Here is a 24,765-nt window from a genome sequence, read left to right as displayed (position 1 = left end):
ATTAATTAATTAAAATAAAGTAATTTTTGTACCTACTTTATCGCCTGTCTGAATTGTTCCCACAATCAGTTTCAAATTTGAAAATGACAATTAATTCAAAGCAAATCCATGTTTTAGAGTTCATTGAACCCGATTTACAGATGGAATCGCAACTGAAAATAGTATTTTTATATTAATAATAATAATACTAATTAATTAATTTTTATAAAATAATCTTTTCAGCAGTCTAAACTCTATTTTGTGCCGATTTATTTTAGTATGCAGATATACCAGTAGGTACCTACTAGGGACAAGCTGGGTGGGTTAAAATTTCGATCACACTCTTTATTTACTCCACTGTCGGGTGGTTAGAAATTGAGTGGGTACATATAGTTTTCACTCCCCAACTAGAATTGCCTCAAATAAAGTTCACCCAGTAAAGTTGAGATATTTAATGCGGTTTATTACGCGTGTAACGATACACCTGTGAAACGCTCTATCAACATTTCTGTCTTCGAAATTTCCCCGCGTCTCGGATCATTGTCTATTGTTCAACTGTCGCCCAATAATAGAAATGTCGCCAAAAACTTTCGCCGATTCGGTGTCCTGAAACTTTTCTTCTGTGCCGACCCAGCTTAGATCTCACCATTTTTTCTTCCTATTTTTTACCTAAATTTCGCTGCTCGAATTCATACCTTGAATAGTTTGTTTGGCTACCATCCACACGACGCTACACAGATTAAATATCCTTAAATTTTTTATCGTTTTGCCATGATAATTATCTTGACCATACAAAGAATTTTCCTTGTAATGCAAAATTTTTCGGATTATCTTGAACACGTGTTCCGACTTCATGATAATGTATTCGTAATTTACTAAAAGTTAATCAGTAAATCTATTAATTCATCGAGAGGCCTAAAATCCCGTTTTTATCCGGAATTACGAATAATCAGATCCTCGTTGATCACAGCATTTTATTTATAACACCAGTACCATCCGTTAGTGTTACTCTCTTAAACATGGGAAGTTAAATAATTGCATACATTATGGGTTTATTCCCAGCAGTGCACAGCTTTAGTAATTTCATTCCGCAGATCCACCAGCCCTGTTTGCTTTCGTATTTGGTCTAGTAGTTCTAATGTGGACAGTAGAACTCACATCCATAAAAATATGCCTATAGTTAATTAATAAATAAATCAAAACGATAATTTCCCGTGAATCATAAGATTTGTAAGTAGGGGCTAAATACCTACCTACTTAATAATAAACAATATATTTAAGGTAACATTTTTTAAAATTTCAAATATAGAATTACACATTTTTTTACAAAGAAACGTCACTTTGACGAATTCTCTTTTCAAACTTTCTTCAGCCATGTAGGTAATATTGCAAAAATGCGAATAAGTAAGTCCAAATAAACATGTATTTTCATATTTGAAAAAAATATCTTTACTGAACTATTAAAAAGGCCAGAAGAAATTCAATAGTCTTAATAAATTAGCAATACCCATTTTTCTCCGTGTACGGCCCGTCGCCCTTCGTTTCCAGTCGTCAGATCATCCTACCCTGGTCCCTTCTTCCACACAGATCTTTCTCTTCTTTATCAGTCTGCCACTTGGTCGCTTCCATCTAATTATTTGTAGCATAGTGCCTGTTTCGCCGTTTAAAGAATTCTCATTTTTGTCGACTGTCATCAAATCCAAAATAGTCGGTTTTCGTTGGTTTTCTTTCGTCCCAAAACAAAACCATTCTTCTTTTGCTGCATAAGATACACAAAAATTAAGAACATGTTGAAGGAGTTAAATATCTTGTCATTTAAACAAATTATTTACTTAAATACCATATTTTTAATCTACAAGATAATCAATGGCCATACGTCTAGTGAATTCCTAAGAAAAATTGATAAACTACAAAACAAACACACACATGAGACGAGGAAAAGAAATGAATTGAGACTCCCCTCCAGGAAAAAAAGTGGGTGTGTCAAGCCTACGCAAGACAGAAGTGAAACTTCTAGTTTCAGCTGATGCTTGGCGTGGCGCAGTTCGCTGGTGTCTGAGAGAGAGGAAAGAAGAGAAGAGAGAGAACGTTCGTGAGCGGCTCCCCCACCTCAACAAGGTTTCACTTCAAAAATGCCACAGCCGAGAATCGAACCTCGCTTAACTGATTGAAAGCCAACCACGCTGAGCACCAACTGTAAGCAAAGCCGCATAAATTGATTATATTATGTAGGTTCTGAAAATATGAGAGCTTGTTATGTTTTATAATGTTACCTACATCACACCCAAAATATAATATATTTTTAAAAATAATGTACAATGTACAGAAATAGAATCCCACACAAGATCGCGTAGTGCGCTCTAGCGAACGGATATTTTATCAGAGGGAGATAGTTTTAATTTTTTTTCTGTAAATTATTACATATTATCAAAATAAATAAATTAATTAAATAAATGTAATACAATTATCATAATATACGGATTAGATAATAATTTTAATCCAACACAATAACGCAAAGCGCGCTCTAGCGGAGTAATGTTTTATCACAGTGAGATAAGTGTTTTTATTATTTTGCAATATTATTTTCTTTTAAAAAATGTTCTGACCTACTCAAAAATAAGATATTGAATGAAAAAGGCGTTAAAAACAAAAAAATAATGTGCGATGGCCGAGAATCGAACTCGGATCAACTGCTTGGAAGGCAACTATGCTGACCATTACACCACCAACGCCAGTTGTCGGGATGAGCTAAGAAGCATTTATATGTTACTTCAAAACTTTGACTAGATCAAATGAACTTTAATCGGTGGTGGGGGTACCCGCATTTTCGTTTCGGTCATGAGTCGGTTTTACTCCGGTCCTCGAAATTGCATGACGCGCGTAAAGAAGTTTCACTTCAAAAACACAGAGTCAAAAGTCAATGATGTACGGAGCGTTAAAGATATTTGGAGAGCTTCCAGAAGAAATAAAATCAGAAGAAAACATAAAAACATTTAAAATTAAATTACGAAAATATGTGATTCATTCATTTTAAATGTGTTACTATAATTATATGTATATAAGGATTGTATTAGGACATAGATAACTATGTACCTACTTAAAATACCGCAATAAACAATAAGAGTCCCTAATGTTGCTTTTATTGGGAATGACATAGCCTTACTTGCACTCAACCGTCTGGATCCAATGAGGCTATAGGATCCCCATTATTGGGGTGTGTTGTGAGACTGACGGTAGTGGGGCGGAGAGTGAGACGGTGAAGAGAAAGGTGCGTAAGTACCTGGCTATTCAGATCGTCACCAAACACGTCGTATTTCTCCAGGGTGATACTGGAAGTATCTACTACTCATATACATTATCACCAGTCTAACCCTTTGGATTATAAGTTAAAGCTAAGTAGCTTTCACAGGATTGCAAATCACACTCTGTGTTTAGACATCACTGTATTGATGTTAATATTTTCACTTCTGCCTGAACCTTCCTTAAGTTAAATTAAACATATTTCGCTTTCTTTACTCAACAACATAATAATACTTGTTAACTTACAGATTGAGAGTTAGATAATATAAAGTTTTCCGGTGACAAGATCCGCGACAAGAGCTAGAGGGGCACGAGAAACAAGTCTAGGCGTGTCTCTACCATCATCAAAACATGCCATCACCCTGACGCTGATTTCCATTCGACTCACCCATTTTACATAACAAGGCTTTAATTATTGTAACCGAAAAGTGCATCAGTCGGCAGCCCCAAAAGGGCTCAGTGAAAACTTTCTTCATTATTCCTTATTTTCTGATTTTTTGTATTGCTATTGAATATTATTAACAATTTTTTTTCGGTCGTGAAAAAATCTAAAATTCAATATAATTTTTTATTTATTTATTTAACGCCCAGGGGGCTTTTACATGGTTGGTAGTATAATTTTAATTTGACAGATACTTTGAAACATAAAAAATAAGAATAAAATTACATTTGATAAAAGCCATGCAACAAGTCATACAAACACAAGAAACAAAAACAGAAAATTACAGCTATTTGTAGGTTTACATGATGTGTTTAGGAGTATTGTTGAAATAAATGTTTTAAATGATCCGCAAAACTTGCCAAGTTGGTATTGAATATGTCAACATCACCCAAGTAATGATTTCCCATGGTGTGAAGTGGTTGTATCGGAGAGTGGGCAATGTAGTTACTCTTATGTGTGCTGCTGTAGAATATTGTATTTTGTCGTGTTCTTACTGTGGGTGTATGTATGTTTATAAGTTGCAGGAGTTCACAACAGTCGAATTTAGAGTTAAGTATTTTGAATAAGAACGTTAAATCGTTTATTTTACGTCTATCTTCTAATGTATGTATGTTTAGAGTATTTAATAAGAAATTGTATTTTAAGTTTTCGACAGGGATATTTAATTTAAAATTTATAAATCGTAGAATTTTTTTTTTGTATTCGCTAATGTTGTTAATGTGAATTTTGTAAGATGGAGACCAAACTACTGAGTTATATTCAATTAGACTTCTTACTAGAGATACGTATAATAGTTTAATGGCTTGTAAAGAATTAAAGTTTTTAGTTGTTCTTAATACGAAGCCTAGTGTTTTCATACCTTTGTTCACAATTTGATGGATATGATTGGTGAATTTATGCCGCCGTTCTTATAATAGTTTGTTGTCTAATGGCCACCATATTTACCTTTCAAGCATTTAATTGGGGTTCGATTCACGGCTTTTTATTTATTATTCTAATTTTTGTGATTTTTCACGGGTCTACGGAAAACCTATATCTATTGTTTATACTCTGTCTGTACTTACATACGGTTTTATCGGAGACCTTTAGGCTCCATTCCTACATTATTCTACTCTATTTCTGTTATTATACAAGCATTACTCTTTGTCTGTATTAAATATTTCATTTACTTCATCTCAGTTTTTCAAATGACATTAATCTCGAATGACAGATTATTATATTTTTCTCAAATCCCAGCATCAATAAATCACATTGCCTTATCAGCTATTTTCCCGGCTCGGTAACGCGTGTCAATTTATCATCAAGCCAATCTTACGAGGAAAAACTTTTCCGACTTCTTTATTATCCCCCCTCTCCTTAGTTTAACGTTAATTGTTTCTCTTATCGATATTCAAAAATAGTATTATGTTCTAGATGTAATAATATTGTATTGCCAACATCTAAAATTCTAAAACTTACCCATTACCGGTGTGGGTACATACCCACAGTACCTACCACCTATCAAAACAAAAAGCTATTACGCTTTTATTGCCTCTTGCCGACACGGGGCGATAAAGTTTGTATTAAATGTTACATAACTCGACTTTTTTTTTCACAGAAACCTCTCAAGTTATTTTCATTCTGGGGGAAAAGTGGGTTTGTAGGAAGTAGGTACTAAAGAGTTTTAATGATTTTTAATCTTTCCTTTTTTCGAAGGGGAAAGTGTTATAAACGAGCATGGATTTGCTCTGCCCCCTTGTCGCGTTGGGCGTCACTCCCCCCAACGCGTCTCGAATTGAATGGAGACCTCTATCGGCTTAGTGGAAAGCCATTATTCAGTAGCGGTGGCTTATGTAACATGTAGTGCCTACCTAACTACCTACCGCTTCTGAAAAACTGGGGTGGCTGAAAAGTTGCTTTGTAAAAAACTACGGAATTTATTAAATTTCTGTAGGCGGCGCCGCGCCGTTTCGCCTTATCATGTCGTTTCTCTCACGCTATTGAAAACTCCGTCTCCATATGAAACATAGTTTATAAAGTATCATAGTTTCAATATTTTTTACAATGGAATAACTTATTTTGTAAAACCTCAAATTGTAATATTTAATTATTCCAAATAATATTAACTAAACTAAAGTGTGAAACAGAAAAATCAGACAAAAGATTCGGTCGCATCTAGAAATTGAACCCAGGACCTCAGCCTTGCCGGGGCTTTTTTAATGATTTTTCTGTTTCACACTTTTCTTTTAATTAAACTTTAAGTTATTCCACTATAAACATATTGAATATTCATCCCAGACTTGTAACAAAAGTCAATAGATGTCGCATGTAAAAAATACAAATATTTATCCAAGACACTATCTAAATTGCATTTTGATAAAGTATGTAATATATAGATAACACCCTCTACACATACCCATCGATTTATAACCGTCGTAAATGAATTACTTTTAGGAATTATTAATTTGATTAGTGATGAATTCTGCATGTATTATTTATTTAGTCAATCTAGTTACATCGCTAGACAGCCCAATATAGATTAAACAAAAATACTTGTAAATCCTCCTCCGCTAATCGACGTCGATGTCGCAATAATAATATAATTAGTGTGGGTGGCCCCTACCCCCGACCCTCTGTTTACCGTTTGTTACTTCTGCCAACTAGAAGCGATGTCCTTATGAGGCAGACGTCTTAAGATTTTCCCGGCGATATAAATAGCGCCTTTCCCAAAAATAGACAAGTTGTTTACGTCGCTAGAGTCGCTAGTACCTACCACGACCAGCCCAAGTTACGAAACATTTTACGAATATCTTTTGCACCCTCTATCAGCCGAGTTGGCAATCGTCCTTTTTTGTGTAGGTTTCTTTTGAAATGTGTTGTTTATTGCTAATAGCCAAGGTTCTTAGAAAATATTGTATACTTTACTTTAGGAACCTTGGCTAATAGCTATTTAATAATAATAATAATATTGGACAGTTTTTATAGCGCCGCTTTTGTGAGATATCACCTCAGGGGCGCTTTACAGTTGATGTTTTATATTGTGATTTCGATTTTCAAAACTTTTCGTAAGTTGTTTTCGAAAGGGAACTAACTATATGTAATAGCGATGGTTAAAATTGGGGTAAATATTTCGAAAGATGGATTATTTTAGGAATCGAAAAATTTCGAAATTACCTTTAATAGTACCTAGCGGAAAGATTTATTCTTCAATCTTTTCGAGGTCAATGGAAAAAAAATCACCCTTAGTTGGGGTGCAGTCATCAAAAGAAATTTGAGCATTGTTACATTGTGTGTTAATTCTATGTCACATTTAAGAGATAAGAAGGAGAAGTAGGAAGAAGAAGGAGGCTATTAGAGACGATAGTACTGTAATTAATTGTGTTACTTTTCTCTTTGTTACAGAAACAAAGCAAGAGCTAGAAGATCTAATGGCAGATATTAAGAAAACGGCGAACAAAGTTAGGGCGAAGTTAAAATGTTTGTATCATCTTCAATTTGTTTACTTTTGTCCTGAATATTTGAATATTATTTAATTATGATTGATTACAAAACTTTGATTTTTTAACAGTTTGCCAATTTGTGCCATTAGCACCCAAACTCCTAACTTATGGAAAATTTATCTCTTAAGTTTTCTCAATTTAAGACTTATGATAGCTGATTGACATTTATCTGAAATAAAATTTTGGCTGAATTTAATTTATTATTGATTTAATTGTTTTATGGTTTGGTTTTCAATTTGTATATTTGATTCGCTACAGTGATAGAGCAGAACATCGACCAGGAAGAGCAGACAAACAAGTCCTCCGCCGACCTGAGAATAAGGAAGACGCAGCACTCGACGCTGAGTCGCAAGTTTGTGGAGGTGATGAGCGAGTACAACCGCACGCAGACGGACTACAGGGAGCGCTGCAAGGGGCGGATACAGAGGCAGTTGGAGATCACCGGCCGTACCACCACCAACGAGGAGCTAGAGGAGATGCTGGAGCAGGGGAATCCCGCCGTCTTCACGCAAGGGGTAATACAATCCTTTTCAAAAATACCTTTTACCACCGCACCATTGTCTACCTTTCCCACTTGTCAGTCTATACATTTTTTTTTTTTTTAATTTTGATCTGATTTTTTTTTAATTGTACATTATATTCAGAGATGTGCTTTATTTCAAATAAATCCATTTCAAATGGAAATGCAAAATGCAAAATGGGTATTTTCCATTTTGCATTTTAAATGCTTTTCTAAAAACCATTTTGCATTTGAAATGCTTTTCTCAATGCATTTTCCATTTTAAATGCTTTTTTGCAACATTCTTCCTACTTTCTCCACTCATCTTTTTTTCATAAGCCCCAAATATCAGTCGGTCCTCAACCTCGCTATGAGAGATAATTACATTTGTAAGTTGCTCCCTGGTAGGAGCCCTGGCAATTGAGTGATACCATTACAAAAAATACTGATTTAAATACTGAACATGGCCATGACGCTGTAATATTAAATGTTAGATAGCAGTTTCTATGTTTTTACGTTGGCAACATTAGTCCCGTGCAAATTTTTTGTGGTTTCATAATCTGTAGTCGTGGTGTTTTTGGATTTACCATCATGTAATGTTCTACATTGATGTCCATTATTAAATGACAAAATTGTTTAAAAATTCGATAATTATTTTAATTGTTTGACCTGAGAAACCATTTTGCATTTTCAATGCATTTTGAAAATAGGTATTTTGCATTTTGCATTTGAAATGCTTTTCTAAAAACCATTTTGCATTTTGCATTTTCAAATGGAAAAGTTTTGACCCATTTCCATTTTGCATTTCAAATGGTTTTGGGTACCCATTTTGCACATCTCTGATTATATTACACAGATTTTTTTCGAAATCAGACTTAGAAAATGAGCTTCCTTGTTTCACATAGGGTTATGTTGGGGATCCTTCTTTTTGAGGAGAGGAAGGAGTGAACATGGTGTGGGAGGGAGGAAACACGGAGGCAGGAAAAAAGAGTGAAACAAATTTCTTATCGATTTCAAAAATGATATTTCAACCATATTTTTATATGATTTCAGATCATAATGGAGACCCAGCAGGCCAAGCAGACACTTGCAGACATCGAGGCTCGACATGCAGACATCATCAAACTGGAGAACTCCATCAAGGAACTGCACGGGATGTTCATGGACATGGCCATGCTTGTCGAGAGCCAGGTCAGGATAGTCTTTTCTAATTGCCGGATTCTCGTACAGAGCAGATCCCTTTCATTTAGAAGGTTTTCATAAAGGAACCTTAAAAGTTCCACCTTATTTTAAGTCAAGTACTGCTGTATAATAAATATTGTATGTCATGATGGAAATCTGTAAGTTATCCTTGTAACTTATTCATCAATCAATCAATATTCTTGTTGATTAACTTTTGAGGTTTTTAATCATATTGTGATTCCTCTTCCTTTATTTTGCTGGTGTTTTAATACTATCTTCCAGTGTTCATCCTTCACCAGGGTAGATCGTATTACATCTACTCTGTTAGTTGTTTAACTTGTAAGATCGTTTTAAGGGGGAATAATTTAGCCATGTATTGGCTGATAAAATGTCACTTCACTGAATGACGTATTAATTTTAAAAATATTACAAAATTGTTAATTTTAATGCTTTTTTAAAATACATTTGTTAATAAAAATTCTTACATAAATATGGCCAGTGGGTATATCAACTGTACCAGTGATAACAGAGCTTGCCATTTAAAGGCAGCTTCATTGATGCTAAAAATGTCAATATCCAAATTGATTCTGTTCAGCAGCAAGATTGCTGTCCCCACTGACTTGACCATCGGCAAGTTAGTCCTGCAGGCCGGGAGATAGAATAGTCTATGTTGTCGGTGACGGAGATAACCATCGGGAACATAGAAATAATGGTCTCCATGTTGACGGAGTTTCCAAACTACCCACTCTAATAAATAAGAATCAGTCTGAAGAAATGTGTAGCAATGGGATACGCACATCCCTCCTGACCCGTAGATGGTTCATTCCGAGCATACCCAAAAGAAAGTCAGTAGGATAAAACCACGGGTAGTAGCCATACTCCCTCTGTAGAGAAATCTCAAGAATTTCTTCTGAACTCTCTCCAATATGAGAGAATATTTTACAAGTCTACTCCCTACTAGGGAATTAAATAAAATTATGAGAACGCGGGTATCTCTAAAATTCCTTGCAGTGCGTAGAACAAAGCCTAGCATTCTCAGTAAGGTGCTAGAAGCCGTCTCAATATGAACATGAAATGTCAGCCTACTATCGAACATGATTCCAAGTTTCTTCATGGTCGAGACACGTTTTAAACTTCGGACATCCTTTGTATACCGGTAGGTATACTTTTAGAAACATTAAACTCAATCCGATTCATTTTACTCCAGTCAACAATTCTATCAATGTCTGATTGGAGTTGATTGCAGTCTTCTAAGGTTAGTATTTCTAAGAAAAGTTTTAGGTCATCAGCAAAGAGAAGTTTATATAGAATATAGAAAAGAAGTTTAATAAATATGGAATAGAGGAGTGGGCCTAAATTATTGCCTTGGGTTACCCCCGATTGTACATAAAAAATGTATAGATTGGAATAGTCCGTGAGATGCAAACTGCTTCCTGTTTGCAGATAGCTATCATAAAAAAGGGAGCAGTCTTATGGAGAATCCCATTATAGCCAGTTTATTGAGTAAGATGTCGTGATTAACAGTATCGAAGGCCTTTGAAAAGTCATTGTATGAACAATCTACTTAATGGCCTTTGTCTAATGATTTTGATACGTAATCCGTAAACATCAATAGGTTGGTTTCTGCCGATCGGCCTTTTCTAAATCCATGCTGTTCAGAAATTAAAAACGGTTCTACTTGTGGTAGTGTGAATTTATGAAGAATCGATTCAAACAATTTAGCCTGTGCAGATAGTATTGTCACCGGTCTAAAATTTTCCACAGAAGTCTTTGTACCGCTTTTATAAATCGGACAAATTTTTGATATTTTCCACGAATCAGGAAATTCACTAGATTCTAGGGATAGGTTCAATAAGAAGCTTGGTGGCAATTTTAAAATCTGTACCAAGTGAATGTGTATTTTTCAGTTTATTTATGTTGTTTATACAATAAATAACACTGGTCCCAGAGTTAAATTGATTTAAACTTGACTGAAAAAAATGTTTAAATATATAGTAAATAACACTGGTCCTAGTACAGTACCTTGGGGAAGATTTTGAACTGATTATCCTTGTATTGAATTGATTTAAACTTTTCACTTTTGAAAGCGAGTTTGTTGAATAATATCAGCTATGGTCACACGGCAAGTGCACACGTTTAAGATGATCCTTCCATGTAACAGGGAGAGATGATTGACCGCATAGAATACCATGTGGAGCACGCTGTGGACTACGTCCAGACGGCCACGCAGGAAACCAAGAAGGCGCTCAAATATCAGAGCAAGGCCCGTCGGGTGAGTGAACAGCGAACCGCCCCAACTGAACACGCATTGCTAATTTTGCGTTTTTTTCTTTTTGTTTTGTCCAACCCTCCTGCCCCCTCACCCTGCACCCCTGTGCCCGTCTCGCCTGAACATTTTTATTTATGTCCTAACGCACCTAACACTTTTTATTTGGTGGATCTACAATGTGTTCTTTATTAATTGTTTTTTTTTTAATTTTATTTCTCCTTTATTTTTATTTTAACACTGATTAACAAATTAATATCTGGTTTATTTCTATAACTTCTGTATTCGTCTGTTATAAAAAATTTGTGTATCTCCTATATTATAACTCTTCCTAAAACAATTAACATTGAACCTTTATTCTGGTGTTTGTATTTTGCCTTTGTCATAAATCTGGATATTCTCTATCTAACCACGGTGCTTCTATACCAACATTGTATGTATTATTATTATTATTTCTATGACTGTGTATTATATTATGACTGTATGTGCATTACTGTTAACTGTACATCATATATTATTACTATAACATAATATTATATTCTCCGGTAAGTCTACATGTTGTGAAATATCGCTTTTGTGACTTTCTACCAACCTATCAGCTGTTTAAACAAACCACACGGATTCTGGGAAACCTTCACTTGGATATGTGTCTTCGTCTCTCCTCTGACGTCGCTCCTCTTTACCTTCCTCTTCTACACTTCCTTTGGGATATCTCACCTCTTAAATCTCCAAATCTCTTCATCTTGTGTGTTCGATTGTTTCTCATTTCATGTCTAAATTCTTCACAATGTCTCAAATGGTCGCTTTCTGTTGTGTAATGTTATCTTTTCTTGTATATCTTTTGTGAATTGATGTTGTCTTAATATTTGTATCTGTTGTACTTGTCCAAGTATAAACAAAACAACAATTAATTATTTAATCTTAAAACTAAATCTTATTTCTTGGGATATTATTTTCCTCTTTGAAACCCTTAATCGAACTCTTGTCGCTGCTGAATAACAAAATTAACCTTTAACCTTCCGGTCGCCACCACTTGCCCCCCCGGGGTAGAGATGTGTCCCTCCCCTCCAGCCCCATGACCCCACATCCCCCACGATACCTCCCCCCGCCCCGCCCCCCCACAGGGTGAACTGGTCAACCGGGTGGAGTACCACGTGTCCCAGACGACAGAACACGTGGATGACGCCCGTGGACAGCTGCAAACGGCAGAACACTATCAGCAGAAGGCCCGAAAGGTAATCAGCTAACGCCTTGCAAGCAACTAGATTCATAAATTCCTTCTGCGGAGACTTGCAACAATTACTATGGACATACCATCTCCCAAACAAAGGCTACAAGGAGAACTGTCACAATAATATATAAGTTAAAGGTGTTTCCCATGTTACAATCAAATTTTCTGAAATTAGTTTTTGATGCCATTTTATAAAAAATAAAAAATAAATTATAAATATTTTGATAGAAAATTACAATACTTGTTGGAGTCAAATGGTTCATTCTATCAATTCGTTCGTTCAATCTTCATACAAAAATCCGAATTCAAAAAAAAAAAAAAAAGTCGTTTTCTACAACAGTTTTCTACAACGTTTGCTACAACAACACCAATAATGCTATTTATTATAGTGTTAGCACTCTAGTACACCCAAAAGTCACGAGCCGCCACTGGTTTACTATTGGCTTCTTGAGTTCGTTGAATTCGGTGCAGCTCCACATAAATGAAGCTATGTTTTACTGACCTCATACTTCCAAGAAGGTATGCTTTGTTGATAAAGAATCCATATATTTTGTTAAATAAGGTACACATGTAAATAAACTGTGAAGATATAGTATAATTGTTTCTAAACATTCACTTCCTTTTTACTATTATAATGGAAATTATAATTCTGTTTTCGTCTTCTATAGGATTAGCCACTTGTAACATGGAATTCACCTCATGTATTATTGAAACTGTGTCTCCCGACAACTGCAAACCATTTCACCTTCAACTGTAGCTTAATCTTCTCTCGCTGTTTGCATAGAGTAGGCATTATCAGTATTTAGTGCATGTGTAATTTATTGCATGAATATTATATTATAGAAAAAAAAACATTATTCGTGAAACATTCACATGGTGTTCCTTCAAACATATTTTTATTAATATGTTTAAGCTGATAGGTGCGTAATTAATATCTTGTTTACACAACTTGGTAAACAAATAATGTTTAAATTTATGATAGTAAAATTATATTCCTTGGAAGGTTTAAGATTCATTCACATTATTATGATGCATAAATAAACAATTGTGCCTTATACGCACCTATTCTATAAAATGTGCATTGGGAATGCAATGAATGACTTCCTCGAATCGGCTCTATATTTCTTATTCATATCGAAGAGGTGTGCCAGTCGGCCTTAAAAATGTTAGGGTATGTTCTCCGAACTGTCTTTTAGTTTTTCGGGAAACCCATACTCTAAGAATGTTGTACTTCTACTTGGTACACAGTAGGCTGAATAGTGATTCGACTATCTGAAATCCTCACGAAGTGTGGTGCTCCCTCAGTTGGAAAGGTTAAAAAAAAAGAGTATATTGCTCCTGAACCAAATATCTTGCGATATCGATATATTTTGCGTCAGCAGAGATTCTAAAGGTAAATCATATTGACGCGATCTTCACCAGTGCCTGAATTTCTTTTTAAATTTGTGTATTTAAAAAAATATATTATATAATTATTTTTTTTTTGCAAATATAATATCGCCTAATTTATTATACGTAATTAATTAAACTAAAATTTGTAATTGTATAAAAAATTATAATTTTTTTAATATAAATACATACATACTACGATACTCTCTCACTAATACGCTACGCCAAAACAAAACTGTTCAACTGGTGAAAATGGCAGATTAGAGTGCATACAATTATAATATGTATGCACTGTAAACCGCTAAATGCTAAAAACTAAAACAGGTACCTGTGCCATAAAAATAAACAAACACCGCTATCGATCTTTTGTAGAATTTCCGTTTTTGGTTTAAAGTTACGGTTTCATGGTGACATGTTTGCGAAAAGACTACATTTTGTAAACTTATTCACACGGAATACCGAAATGTCCTAAAACAACAATAAACCCTGGTGACAGGTAAAATAAAGGCTCTAGCAAGCTAGACAGTGGTATAGTAACTGGGTGTGTACGAATGAGATAACCCAACCATTCACGTTGGTGTACAAAGGCATACGGCAGAGAACTGAATTTGACAAACGAATACCGGCAAAATGCCAAGCTTGATTTTGTGCTTTGAACTAGTATAAATAACGGCGGAGTGTATTAGTTCTCGGATAATCGAGCAACGGATTGCTGTGAGGGTACTGTATGATATACAAAATCTTTTGGAAAAGAATGATGCTTTTTAATAATATCTTCCAATAAAAAAATTAAAATGTTGCCAGGTAATAAAAATATGTCATTGTTACCTAATGCATTTATGGTGGAAGGCTTACAAAATTGGGTTATGGCTTATGCTTTAAATTGCTTATAAAAAATGCATTTCTAACATAATACATACTTTGTAATTTGTTCTCGAAATATTGATCCGTCAATGATTTTCAATGAGAAACTTGCTTATTTAATAATAATAATATTTCCCTAGCTTCTAAAGTACTCACCATAATAAATGAATATTGCAACCATTACACAAACATTCCCAACTTGTTGATGCATTCAACATATATTATGTTAATAATTAGAGCCTTTTCCTAAGCAACACACCTTATTTTTTTGAACCTTGTAAAATTGTGGTAGTTAAAATTTTTACAATAAACTAAATGATAATTTCCATCCTTTAAATATAATATATAATTTTGAATATACTAGTATAATTTTGTTTATGAAGAAGGCATGTTTCTCTCATATGGGCTCCAAGGAATATCCTTCCATCTTCCTCCTCAACTGGCTATGAACAGTGGTAAGTTATCTTTGTGCAGAAGATAAGCTACCACTGTTTGATTAAATTAGTGTCCACAGGTTCCCAGATCAGAGAAAGCATGCAGTAGATGAGTTAGCTTACCACTTCATAGAATGCTTGTCTTTCAGATGCCATTTCATCTGCTCACAACTTGGTATCACCTTTGAATTTATTTTTGTTTTCAGAAAAAAATCTTCATCATAATCTGCCTATCAGTAACCGTGGTTATTTTAATAATCGTGCTGGCGAGCACCCTGACCTGAGGAGTCCATAGAACCTGATCACCACTGCGGCACCAAGCATTACATTTTGCACAACCAAAATATTTTATTATCGCTATGTTGTTAATTCTTTCAATTGTGTAAATTTCACCCGTCTTAATGGATGAACGAAATCATCTTCCTTGAAACCCACAATCGCCGCTTTAGTTCCATATTGCTTAAGTATTTAATCTTCGTCGCCAGAGATATGAAGTTACGCTTAAGTTTTGTGTCGCTTTCCATCTCTTGAATGTTGCAGTTAGTTTTATTTCTATTTAGAATGAAGTGATTGTAATGACAATAAATTGATGTACGCATTTCGTGGCTTTGTCATCTCGTGGAACTTGGTGGTCTGCTTATTATAGAATAAGTACGTCTGTAGTGATTGATTGCACCTCCCGGGGGCGTGGTTGGCTGGTGGGCTGGACGGCTCCTGCGTCCCGTTAGAACCTCTCACTCTGTGTTCCCTATTGGAAGGTGCTCCATGTATCACCACAGTGCTGATCTCAAGGTCGACGGGTGAATATTTACATATCATTGTTAATATTGCATATTAAATGTATTAAACATGTTTTCTCCTCTATCTTTCTTTCGTTAGACTGACTGATGATGGACTTTCAAAAGTAGATTTATTTTTATTTATTTAAAAATCAAAGGAACTCAATGTTGTTCATTATTAGCGTAAGAATATTATTAATGAACGTAGTTATGCAAAAAGCAGCCAGCCACAAATAACTCAAACTGAGATATAAGCACTTATGTCTAAAGATTGAATAATCTAATCTATACAACGTCTAGAATGTTTTTTACTTCAAAAAAAATTATAAATTAAATGTAGTTACCAATTTCTTATAACTTGAAAGTGGATTTAAACGTAGATTAATTGAGATATTGGTGTTTTTTCAGGTTGGCTGTTTTGTGTAGAATTCATATTAATGAATGTAAGCTCTTCAGTCTAGTGTCTGACCTTACTATGTGAAATACACTATGCATTCTGCAGAAAACAGCCAGAACTATTAAAACATTAAATTATGTAATTACAGGCGCCGTAAACGTTTTCTGCTGATTAGGTAAATGTCATTGTTTGAATACTGTATTTTGCTGATATAGACCAGTTGACTCTTTTTGCTAAATATGTTTTGAGAAATGCCTCATTAACAGTGTTTAAAGTGCTGTGGGCGCTTTCTACACCTTTTGTGTTGTTCATGTTTTTTTTTTTCACGATCAACAAATATTTGAGAACGTGATTACTATGAATTCTTATATGAATCCATCCTGGTCGGTTTTAGTAGAACATAGAATTGACCTTTCTCCATCGGATGACAGCAATATTTTGTTTTTTTCCAAAATTGTAGACTGGCTGGTTTCTGCATAACTACGTTCATTTATGTGTTGGTGACCTAAGATTGTTGTAAATTATATACTTTAATTCAGTTATAAAAGTAATTCACTGTTGGCCAGGTTTGCCATACATTTGATTGGTTTGTTTTCATTAATAGAACAAATATTGTGTTCTTATTACCTATATCATATTCCTGTCCCGTAATAAGCAATGTAATGGTTTACTTGTCTTGTAGAGAGATGCATTACATTTTGATTGAGCGAAATTGGCCAAATGTGCCTCGTTAGGAATACCAATGGCAATTATTAATAACCATGTTCCTTGGAAAGCCGAACACTAAACTCCCTATCAATTGATTAAGACAATAGAATAAACATTAATGGTTTTTTCTCACTTTCCTTTTCAATACAATACTTAATAACTTACGATTCTAACAAACTAAAGAGAGTGCTTTTTCAGAACTTAACTTATCGAACCTTATTATTTTGTGTTAAATCTTTAACACTGATTTTACACGGTGTGTGTATGGCATATTTTACAAAGTGTGTGTATGGTATATTTACGCAGTATATGTATGACATATTTTACACAGTGTGTGTATGGCATATTTTATACAGTGTGTGTATGACATATTTCACTGACTATTTTGTAAGGTTATAGTCATAGATATCAGTATTTTCTTTGAATTATTTTGCGTAGGTACTCGCATTTCAAATATTACCCTAATGCGTGTGCGTGTATCTACAAGGAAATAACATAACTTACTACTTTTTAAACCATTAGAATTTGTTCCAAACTATTTAAAATTAATGTTTATTTTATATTTATAAAAGATGCGTTCATGCCTCATTGATCATTAGCCAAATGTCCAAATACAATTATTGTATCCTTCATATAATTCACCTAGAATGTAGAATGTATCTATGCTATAGAAACTGCTTAGGAATTAAATTGCATTCATGAAACTGCAACAAAAAGTAAACGGTAGTCACTTTAAGAGTTAATAATTCATATTTTTAAACTATTTTAGGCATACATATTATCAAATAGAACCGTCTGTCGGTGTTTTGGTTCGAGTAGAAGATTGCATAATAAAAACACCTGTAAAGTGTTGGCTTTTCAGATTAATTTTATTTTAAGCAAGGAATAAGCAATATTACCGTGAAGGATATTGATTTGGTGACGAACAAGTGAAAGTGTTTTCTTTGTGTAAATTAAATTATTATAATTTGAAAAATTGCAATTATTCAATTTCTAGCTTGAAATAAGATAGTCTAATTGTAATTCAAACTACTTTATAATATGTTTTCATCAAAACTAAGCATTTATCCGCTATTTAGCTTTGAATTAATAAAAAATTGCAATTATAATATTGTATTTTTAGTGTAAACTTTCTATGTTATTGTTTTGTTTAAAGTAGGTATGGTAAACTATTATAATGTACTCCATTTCATCTTGTTCCGGTTATTTAATTGTTTTCATCACTTTGTACCTACTACATATTCTTTTTAAAATCTTGCCAATTGTATTTGCCAACTATTCTTCATTAATAAATGTCATCGCTTCAACCTGCCAAATTCTTAGAGCCAATATTTTATAAAATATTATTATGTAGTTTGTTACAATGCATTTTCAATAAATAATATATAATATGTTTTATCACTTTGTTTCCATAATCAGGGTGTAAAAAGCAGAACTCATGTTGTGTGAGCAATTCTTGAAATATGTGAGATATGTCACAAAACTAGGCTTGCATTTTACCTTGTGCTATATTTAGTTACCTGGCTAGTTTAGCCATTATTTTTACAGAGTATTTTATTTTAGCATATTTTTCATTGTATTGTATTTTCCTCATTTTTTTAATGTAAAGCAGGACATTAAATACAAAATAGACGCTAAGGACCCAATGAACCATTTTACACAAATTTTATCCAAGTGTTGGTTGAACAAATAAATTGTCTTTCATAACCTAAAAAAATACTTTGCTATCAATCCAATGAACCTGTTTTGTTTAACTATAAGTACGGGATGTTTTGCAGAATTTGAACAATTAAATTTCAAAATTAAGTTTCGTGTTCAAGTCCTATTCAAGTTCTGTTATTATTTTAGTTTTGGAAAACAACTGTCCAATAATGATATAATAACAGAACTTGCAAATTAAAAAAAATTGTTCAAATTCTGTGAATCAATCCGTCTTATGACATTCTGGTCCTGAGCGCTTCTTTTGTTATTTATCAGATCCATGATAACTTTCACTGTGCATTGACCGTCTTACTTATTAGATTCATAGGTGCCGGTTAGCATTGGTATAGTTAAGCCGGTCCTAAGTTCGGTTTAAGGCCATTTTAACCAAGTTTTTCAGTATTCCAACCTTACTCGCCGCTTAATATTTACACCGCGATTATAAGTAAGGGGGCTGTGTTCAAAAAGTATAAATGGACTAACGATTTAATTATTGTTATTACAATATGCACGCATGAGACTTGTATTATCTCCTTAATGTTGCGAGGTACTTTGTGGACAATATATTCCTTTATTTTATAAAAGGTTTTCTTCACAATGAACAAGAATAAGGTAATGATAATGATGAAATAAAATTGATGTCCTGCATTATATGTTTTTAGTTGACTCATTAATAAAATCTCACGCTTAGTTTCTAAGAATATTTAGTTGAAAGTATTTTTACTACTTACTATTTCATTTATTTTACTTTTAAGTTTTCAAAATGATTTGTTTTGTACATAATATTCTTCTTAGTCTTTATGCAAGAAGGTCGCATGTTGCGATCAGTGTGACCTTTTTATTAATTAGTTGATACCTCTCAAAACGACCTTAATATTTCATCATGATTTATTTTTATGTCCGTGGAGTTGTTAAATTCTGCCTCACGCTTAATAAGCAACAAAACAATTAAAATAACACTTGGTTTCAACTTAATTACTACAAGAAACAACTATTTATGTCGGGGGAGATAGTAAAAGATGCATTTAAGTTCCATTTTTTCTCAATTACAGTTGAGTTTGAAGTTTAGGAAATACACTAAAATTATTAAAATAACCCTTTTAACCTAAAAACCTATTTTGTGCATGTTTTACATCTCTCCTGACTTAAATAGTTGTTTCCAATAGTAATTAAGTTTAAATAAAGTTTCTATTTTTGATTCTGACATTTTTGATTTGTGGTGGAATTCCATTATAATGATATACTGAAACAAATTTAAAACATTTTTTCACTTATTTAATTTAATTAACGGTCAAAAAAATAAAATAAGTGGAAAAAAGTTTTAAATTTGTTTCAATGTATCATTGAAATTAAGTGTCATTTTTTTTTAAATTGTGTAAGTGAGGCGGAATTCGACAAGTTAACCTTTACGTCTCGATGATTTAATCAATAAAAAATGCTTCTTGATTATATACCAAACCGCTGTAAAATTTCTCAATCAAAGCTTCATTCTGAAGCTAAACAATAGTAAGAAATAAGCTACTTATATTTTTTACTCCTGCCAAACCCAGATCGTGTGTTAAAGTGTAATTTTGTACAACAGCTGATTGGTGTTTCCATGTTCGCAGGCAGACAACATAATAATTTAAGAACTGGAGGTCTAGTCTGTATCTTTCAAAATGTCCGTGCCCTCGGTTTTGCCATGTCACAAACCCGTTTTAACCCTTCCCTTACAGTGTTAAAAAATTCCTCGTGCTCCGGTGCTGTACACTCGGTAAATATTTATATTTACAATAAAAGATATAAATTTGTTTAAGACCACTTTAATTTTAATTGCACTCTACCGGTTTCGGAAGCACCCTTCCTTTGGCAGGAGAATATTAAAACTAACCCTTTAATATTAGTTTTAGGTTAGTTTTAATATTCTCCTGATGAAGGAAGGATGCTTCCGAAACCGGTACAGTGCAATTAAAATTAAAGTGGTCTAAAACAAATTTATATCTTTTATTGTAAATTATGACGAGCCACAAAGTAAATGCTTATTACAAATATGTAAATATTTATATATTGTAATTATTTCATGCAATACATAAATGTATTGCAGAGGAATACCTAAAATATGAACTCTGTTTAGTATATTTTCAGAGATATTTTAGTAATTAGAGACAATGTTCACTCAGTTAACAGCGCCGACAAGGAAAGGTTAAGGTTAAACGCAACGCTCGTTGTATTCTACGTGTTCACAGATGGCGTTAATTAATTAATTTTGTTTAAATACGCTTTTGCAAGGTATTGTTTTACAATATTAAGACAAATCATTTGTTTGCGCCCGTATATACGCAATATGAATATGAATCAATAGTTTTGTTCGTTTAAAGACTTAATTCTTTCGAGAAAGGCACACAAATACAATATTTTACCGATGATTCAATCCAATATTGTATTTATATGCCTTTCTCGATAGAATTGAGTTTTTATATGGACAAAACTATTTATTCATATTCATATTGCGAATATGAGGGCGCAAACAAATAATTTGTCTTAATACTGTAAAGCAATACCTTGCAAAAGCGTATTTAAACAAAATTAATTAATTAACGCCATCTGTGAACACGTAGAATACATCGAGCGTTGCGTTTAACCTTAAACCACAAACTTACTGGTTTGTTAACCCGAAAGATACAGAGTAGGCTTTCTGAAGCCCACAAATGTTTGAAACAAAAACACACAGATTAGTTAACCTAATAAAATTACAGCTACATTTATTTGTTATACTTTTGTGGTATTTTTATTATTATTATGAAAATCATTGATTTAGTCAAAATAACCTGAGAGTATAATATTATCTTATATTATTTTTACATCTCTGCATAATAATCAGCACACCAAATTACAAATTAATATGTTGTGACAAATTATCTGTTTTTGTAATAATATGATTGAAAACGTAACAACTTTTTCCGCTTGTTATTTTTGACCCTGTTTTATTTCATTTTGATTTAACTGTTTATAATTTACTCATACATACTGTATATAATATGTTTTGTAATTATATTTATTTTATTTCAAATTATGTTGGTTTTTTATTTTGGTTTTTTTAATATCGTTTTGGTATGTATTGAATATCCTGTTAGCAGACAAAGGCAAAATAATGTTTAGCTATGTCCATTAGGGTGTCCCAGGACATAAGGAAGAATTTTTTTTTCATGAATTTAAATATGCATACCCTCTTATTTTATTCCATTTGATCCCAATAACTCATATAATAAATATTATTTTGATTAAACACCGGCAACCCGTGCCGACTTGATGCCAAACATATGGTACAGAGTTAATATGGAAGGATTTTCAACTTTCATTTTTGTCGGATAAATAAAATTTAAAAATGCACAAATGTTCAATTATGTAGTATTTTATATTTAAAAATTGTTTATTGATTAAATTTTTTCTTCATAGTTTGTTTTTTACAGTCAGGATAAATCTTCCGGTGTTCCTGAACGCATCGTAACAAAAATTATTTTTGTTCCTCTTCGACCGTGAGATTAAGCCATGAAAATCTTGCATTAACTTAACAGTTCTTTCAGCTGTATCATTCACTACGCTCAGCGGCGACACCTTCTTTCTGAATTCTTGATACGAAGCATTATTTGACCACATCGTAGGGAATTCGTTAAGAAAACTGGCATCTGTTTTCAGACGATCAAACAAATACTTGCTCTTGACTGAAATGAAGTCGTAAATATTTTTCTCTGAAACAAAAGTCACTAAATTATGATATGAACAAAAACCTCAATACAAAACATAATTTAAACTACTTAATAAACTTACCATACAATTTACCATCAAGATCTTCCTTCGATGGGATGTAATGTTTGTCATGGGTTGATAATTTTTTTTTTGATATTTCGAGCATTTTTATTTTAGTTGTTTGATCCACAGCGTCGTCAAACAGCGATAAAATAGATCCTTCATCGGTCAAATACCATAACTGCTTACTGAACAGAAATAAAGCTGCCATTGAGATGTTTTCATCAATTTTTTCTTAAGCCTTCATCGTTGTCGAAAAGCACAAGTCCTGGTAAGGTGCTTTAACTGCTATAATACATTGTAACCATGGCTTGACATAGGATGTTACTATGAACAGGCAAACGTCTAAAAGTGCCGCCTTATCCTTACCGGTAATTTTAAATTGCGCACAAATTAATTATATTTTCAAGGAATAAAGCGCCTTTGCCATCCATCGAGCACCTGGAGGCCGAATCTTAAATTTTCTCGCTGTATCTCCCCCTAAAACTATCACACAGAGCTCTAAAAACTCTCAATAGTCATCTCCAAGTATCTTTGTTGTCAGTGCAGTACGGTAAAAGTCAAGCAAATCATCGATTTCGGAAGCGGTTAGGTGCAATGTGAGATTTTCTCTGTAGCACTGAATTTTATCGGGATCAACATTTTTACAGTTATCTCGAAACTTTTTGAAGAGTGGTATGTCAGGGCTTGTAGTCACTTGACTGATTTTTACTTCAAACACAGCTTTTAATACCAAACTATGGCAATATTTGGTATATATTGACAGTTAAATTCACTTTCCGGATATTGTAGGACAAAACTTCAAGAACTTGTCCATTAGATGGCAGTTTAGAACCCGATATTTGGTGTTTGACGACTCCTATTAAAAATATACTCTTTTTAGAAGTGCGTAAATCTAACAACATCTTGCCTGAACGAGTGATTTTCGTTTACTAACAAAATAGCAAGTTACTACAAGCTCATCAACACGTTTGCTCGCTGGCGTCTTAATGTACAAGTACTGACATCTTACCATGCAAGTCGGCACGGGTTGCAGTTGTCCAAAGTAAACGAAATTTTTTTTATAAGTGTTTTGTCATTATTAAAACAAAATTAGAGGGTATGCGTTCCAAAATAACAACTTTATTTTTTTTGGGACACCCTAATGTCCATGGGAATCTACACCACCCAAATTATATCGTAAATTGATTAATAAATGATGTAGTTGTTTTTTTAATTGATTAAATGGAATGTCTATTTACATGGTGATGATTACGCTTCCACAGTAGTTTCCTCTATGGCACACGTCTAATAATACATTATTACCATTTGTGGAAAGATATCTCTACTTTATTTTGTGATTGTTAATTGTCATATTTGAATACTGTAAAATGGGGTGACTTTGATCAATTTTCAACTTTGAAATTAACCACTCGATCAATAGCAACCCAAATTTAGTTAGGTGAAAATCGCAGTAAGCAGTTCAGATGTTTCTATATAGATTTACAATATAAATGATCTGAAACTGTTATAATTATTGAAGAATTTTTCTCTGTCTGAAAATATACATAAAAAACAGCTTCACAATTCAACCATCAATGTTTTTGAATATGACTCAAGTAATTTGTTACTCATTTTCGAAGCGTCATTATATCCACATTTCCAGAAAAGAAAATAATAAAAAAAGAAGCAACTAATTTGAGTGGTTGAAAGAAATATGCAATGATCAAAGTTGCCCCATATTATGGTGCCCGATGTAATAATAAATGAAGCTGTGCCATAGGAAGGGAAAGGAAGGAAGCAGGTGGATTAGAGATGTGTTGGTTGTGATGTATGATTTTGCCCCTGCAGAAGAAGATCATGATCCTTATCTGCCTGACGGTGTTGGGGATATTGGTTGCCAGTTATGTGTCCAGTTACTTCATATAAGCCCCGCTACGCCTCAGGTAACCACTCTACTGTTTCTATAACTTTACTAATCATTTGTTGTTTCCGTCCTTTGTTTGAACGAGCAGAAGAAGATCATGATTTTGATTTGCCTGTCCATTTTGGCGGTGGTACTGGCTTCAACTCTCGCCGGCTACTTTGGAATGTGAAGTTGCTTTAAGGTTTGGTTCTACCGGGATGAGTATTTTATATCCACGACTCCAATAGAAAGCACTCCTCAGCTTCACACTTTCCTCTGTTCACGTTACTGTTACGTCTTGTTTGTTGACAACCAACCCTGTTCAACCAGCCACTCTGTGTTGTGTTGTATATTTAACCTTACGACTGTTACAAATAAACCCTCCCAAAGACCAAACGCTTTGTCGAATTCTCAGCCAAACACTAACCAAACAATCACGCAAAA

The 24,765-nt window shown here is 33.6% G+C and overlaps 1 protein-coding gene across 3 annotated transcripts in view; it reads left to right on the top strand.

Moving 5' to 3' along the window:
• Nucleotides 1-24,765, top strand: part of Syx1A (Syntaxin 1A) — a 323,962-nt gene that overhangs the window by 294,201 nt on the left and 4,996 nt on the right. Inside the window, exons 4-8 of one of the 3 annotated variants that reach the window (XM_089634181.1) lie at nt 7,103-7,177; nt 7,459-7,715; nt 8,753-8,890; nt 11,043-11,153; nt 24,267-24,361. In XM_089634181.1, coding sequence (XP_089490307.1) covers nt 7,103-7,177; nt 7,459-7,715; nt 8,753-8,890; nt 11,043-11,153; nt 24,267-24,344 — 659 coding nt within the window. In that variant the 3' untranslated portion in view covers nt 24,345-24,361. Of the gene's footprint in view, nt 1-7,102; nt 7,178-7,458; nt 7,716-8,752; nt 8,891-11,042; nt 11,154-12,271; nt 12,383-15,271; nt 22,103-24,266; nt 24,362-24,765 lie in introns of those variants that run through there. The other 2 variants (XM_089634183.1, XM_089634182.1) reach the window with 2 other exon arrangements.

This window comes from Hesperophylax consimilis, chromosome 8 (genome assembly GCF_061612785.1).
Source record: "Hesperophylax consimilis isolate HC1 chromosome 8, BYU_Hcon_1.0, whole genome shotgun sequence".
Lineage (NCBI taxonomy): Eukaryota > Metazoa > Arthropoda > Insecta > Trichoptera > Limnephilidae > Hesperophylax > Hesperophylax consimilis.
This window is presented reverse-complemented; position numbering and strand designations above follow the sequence as displayed.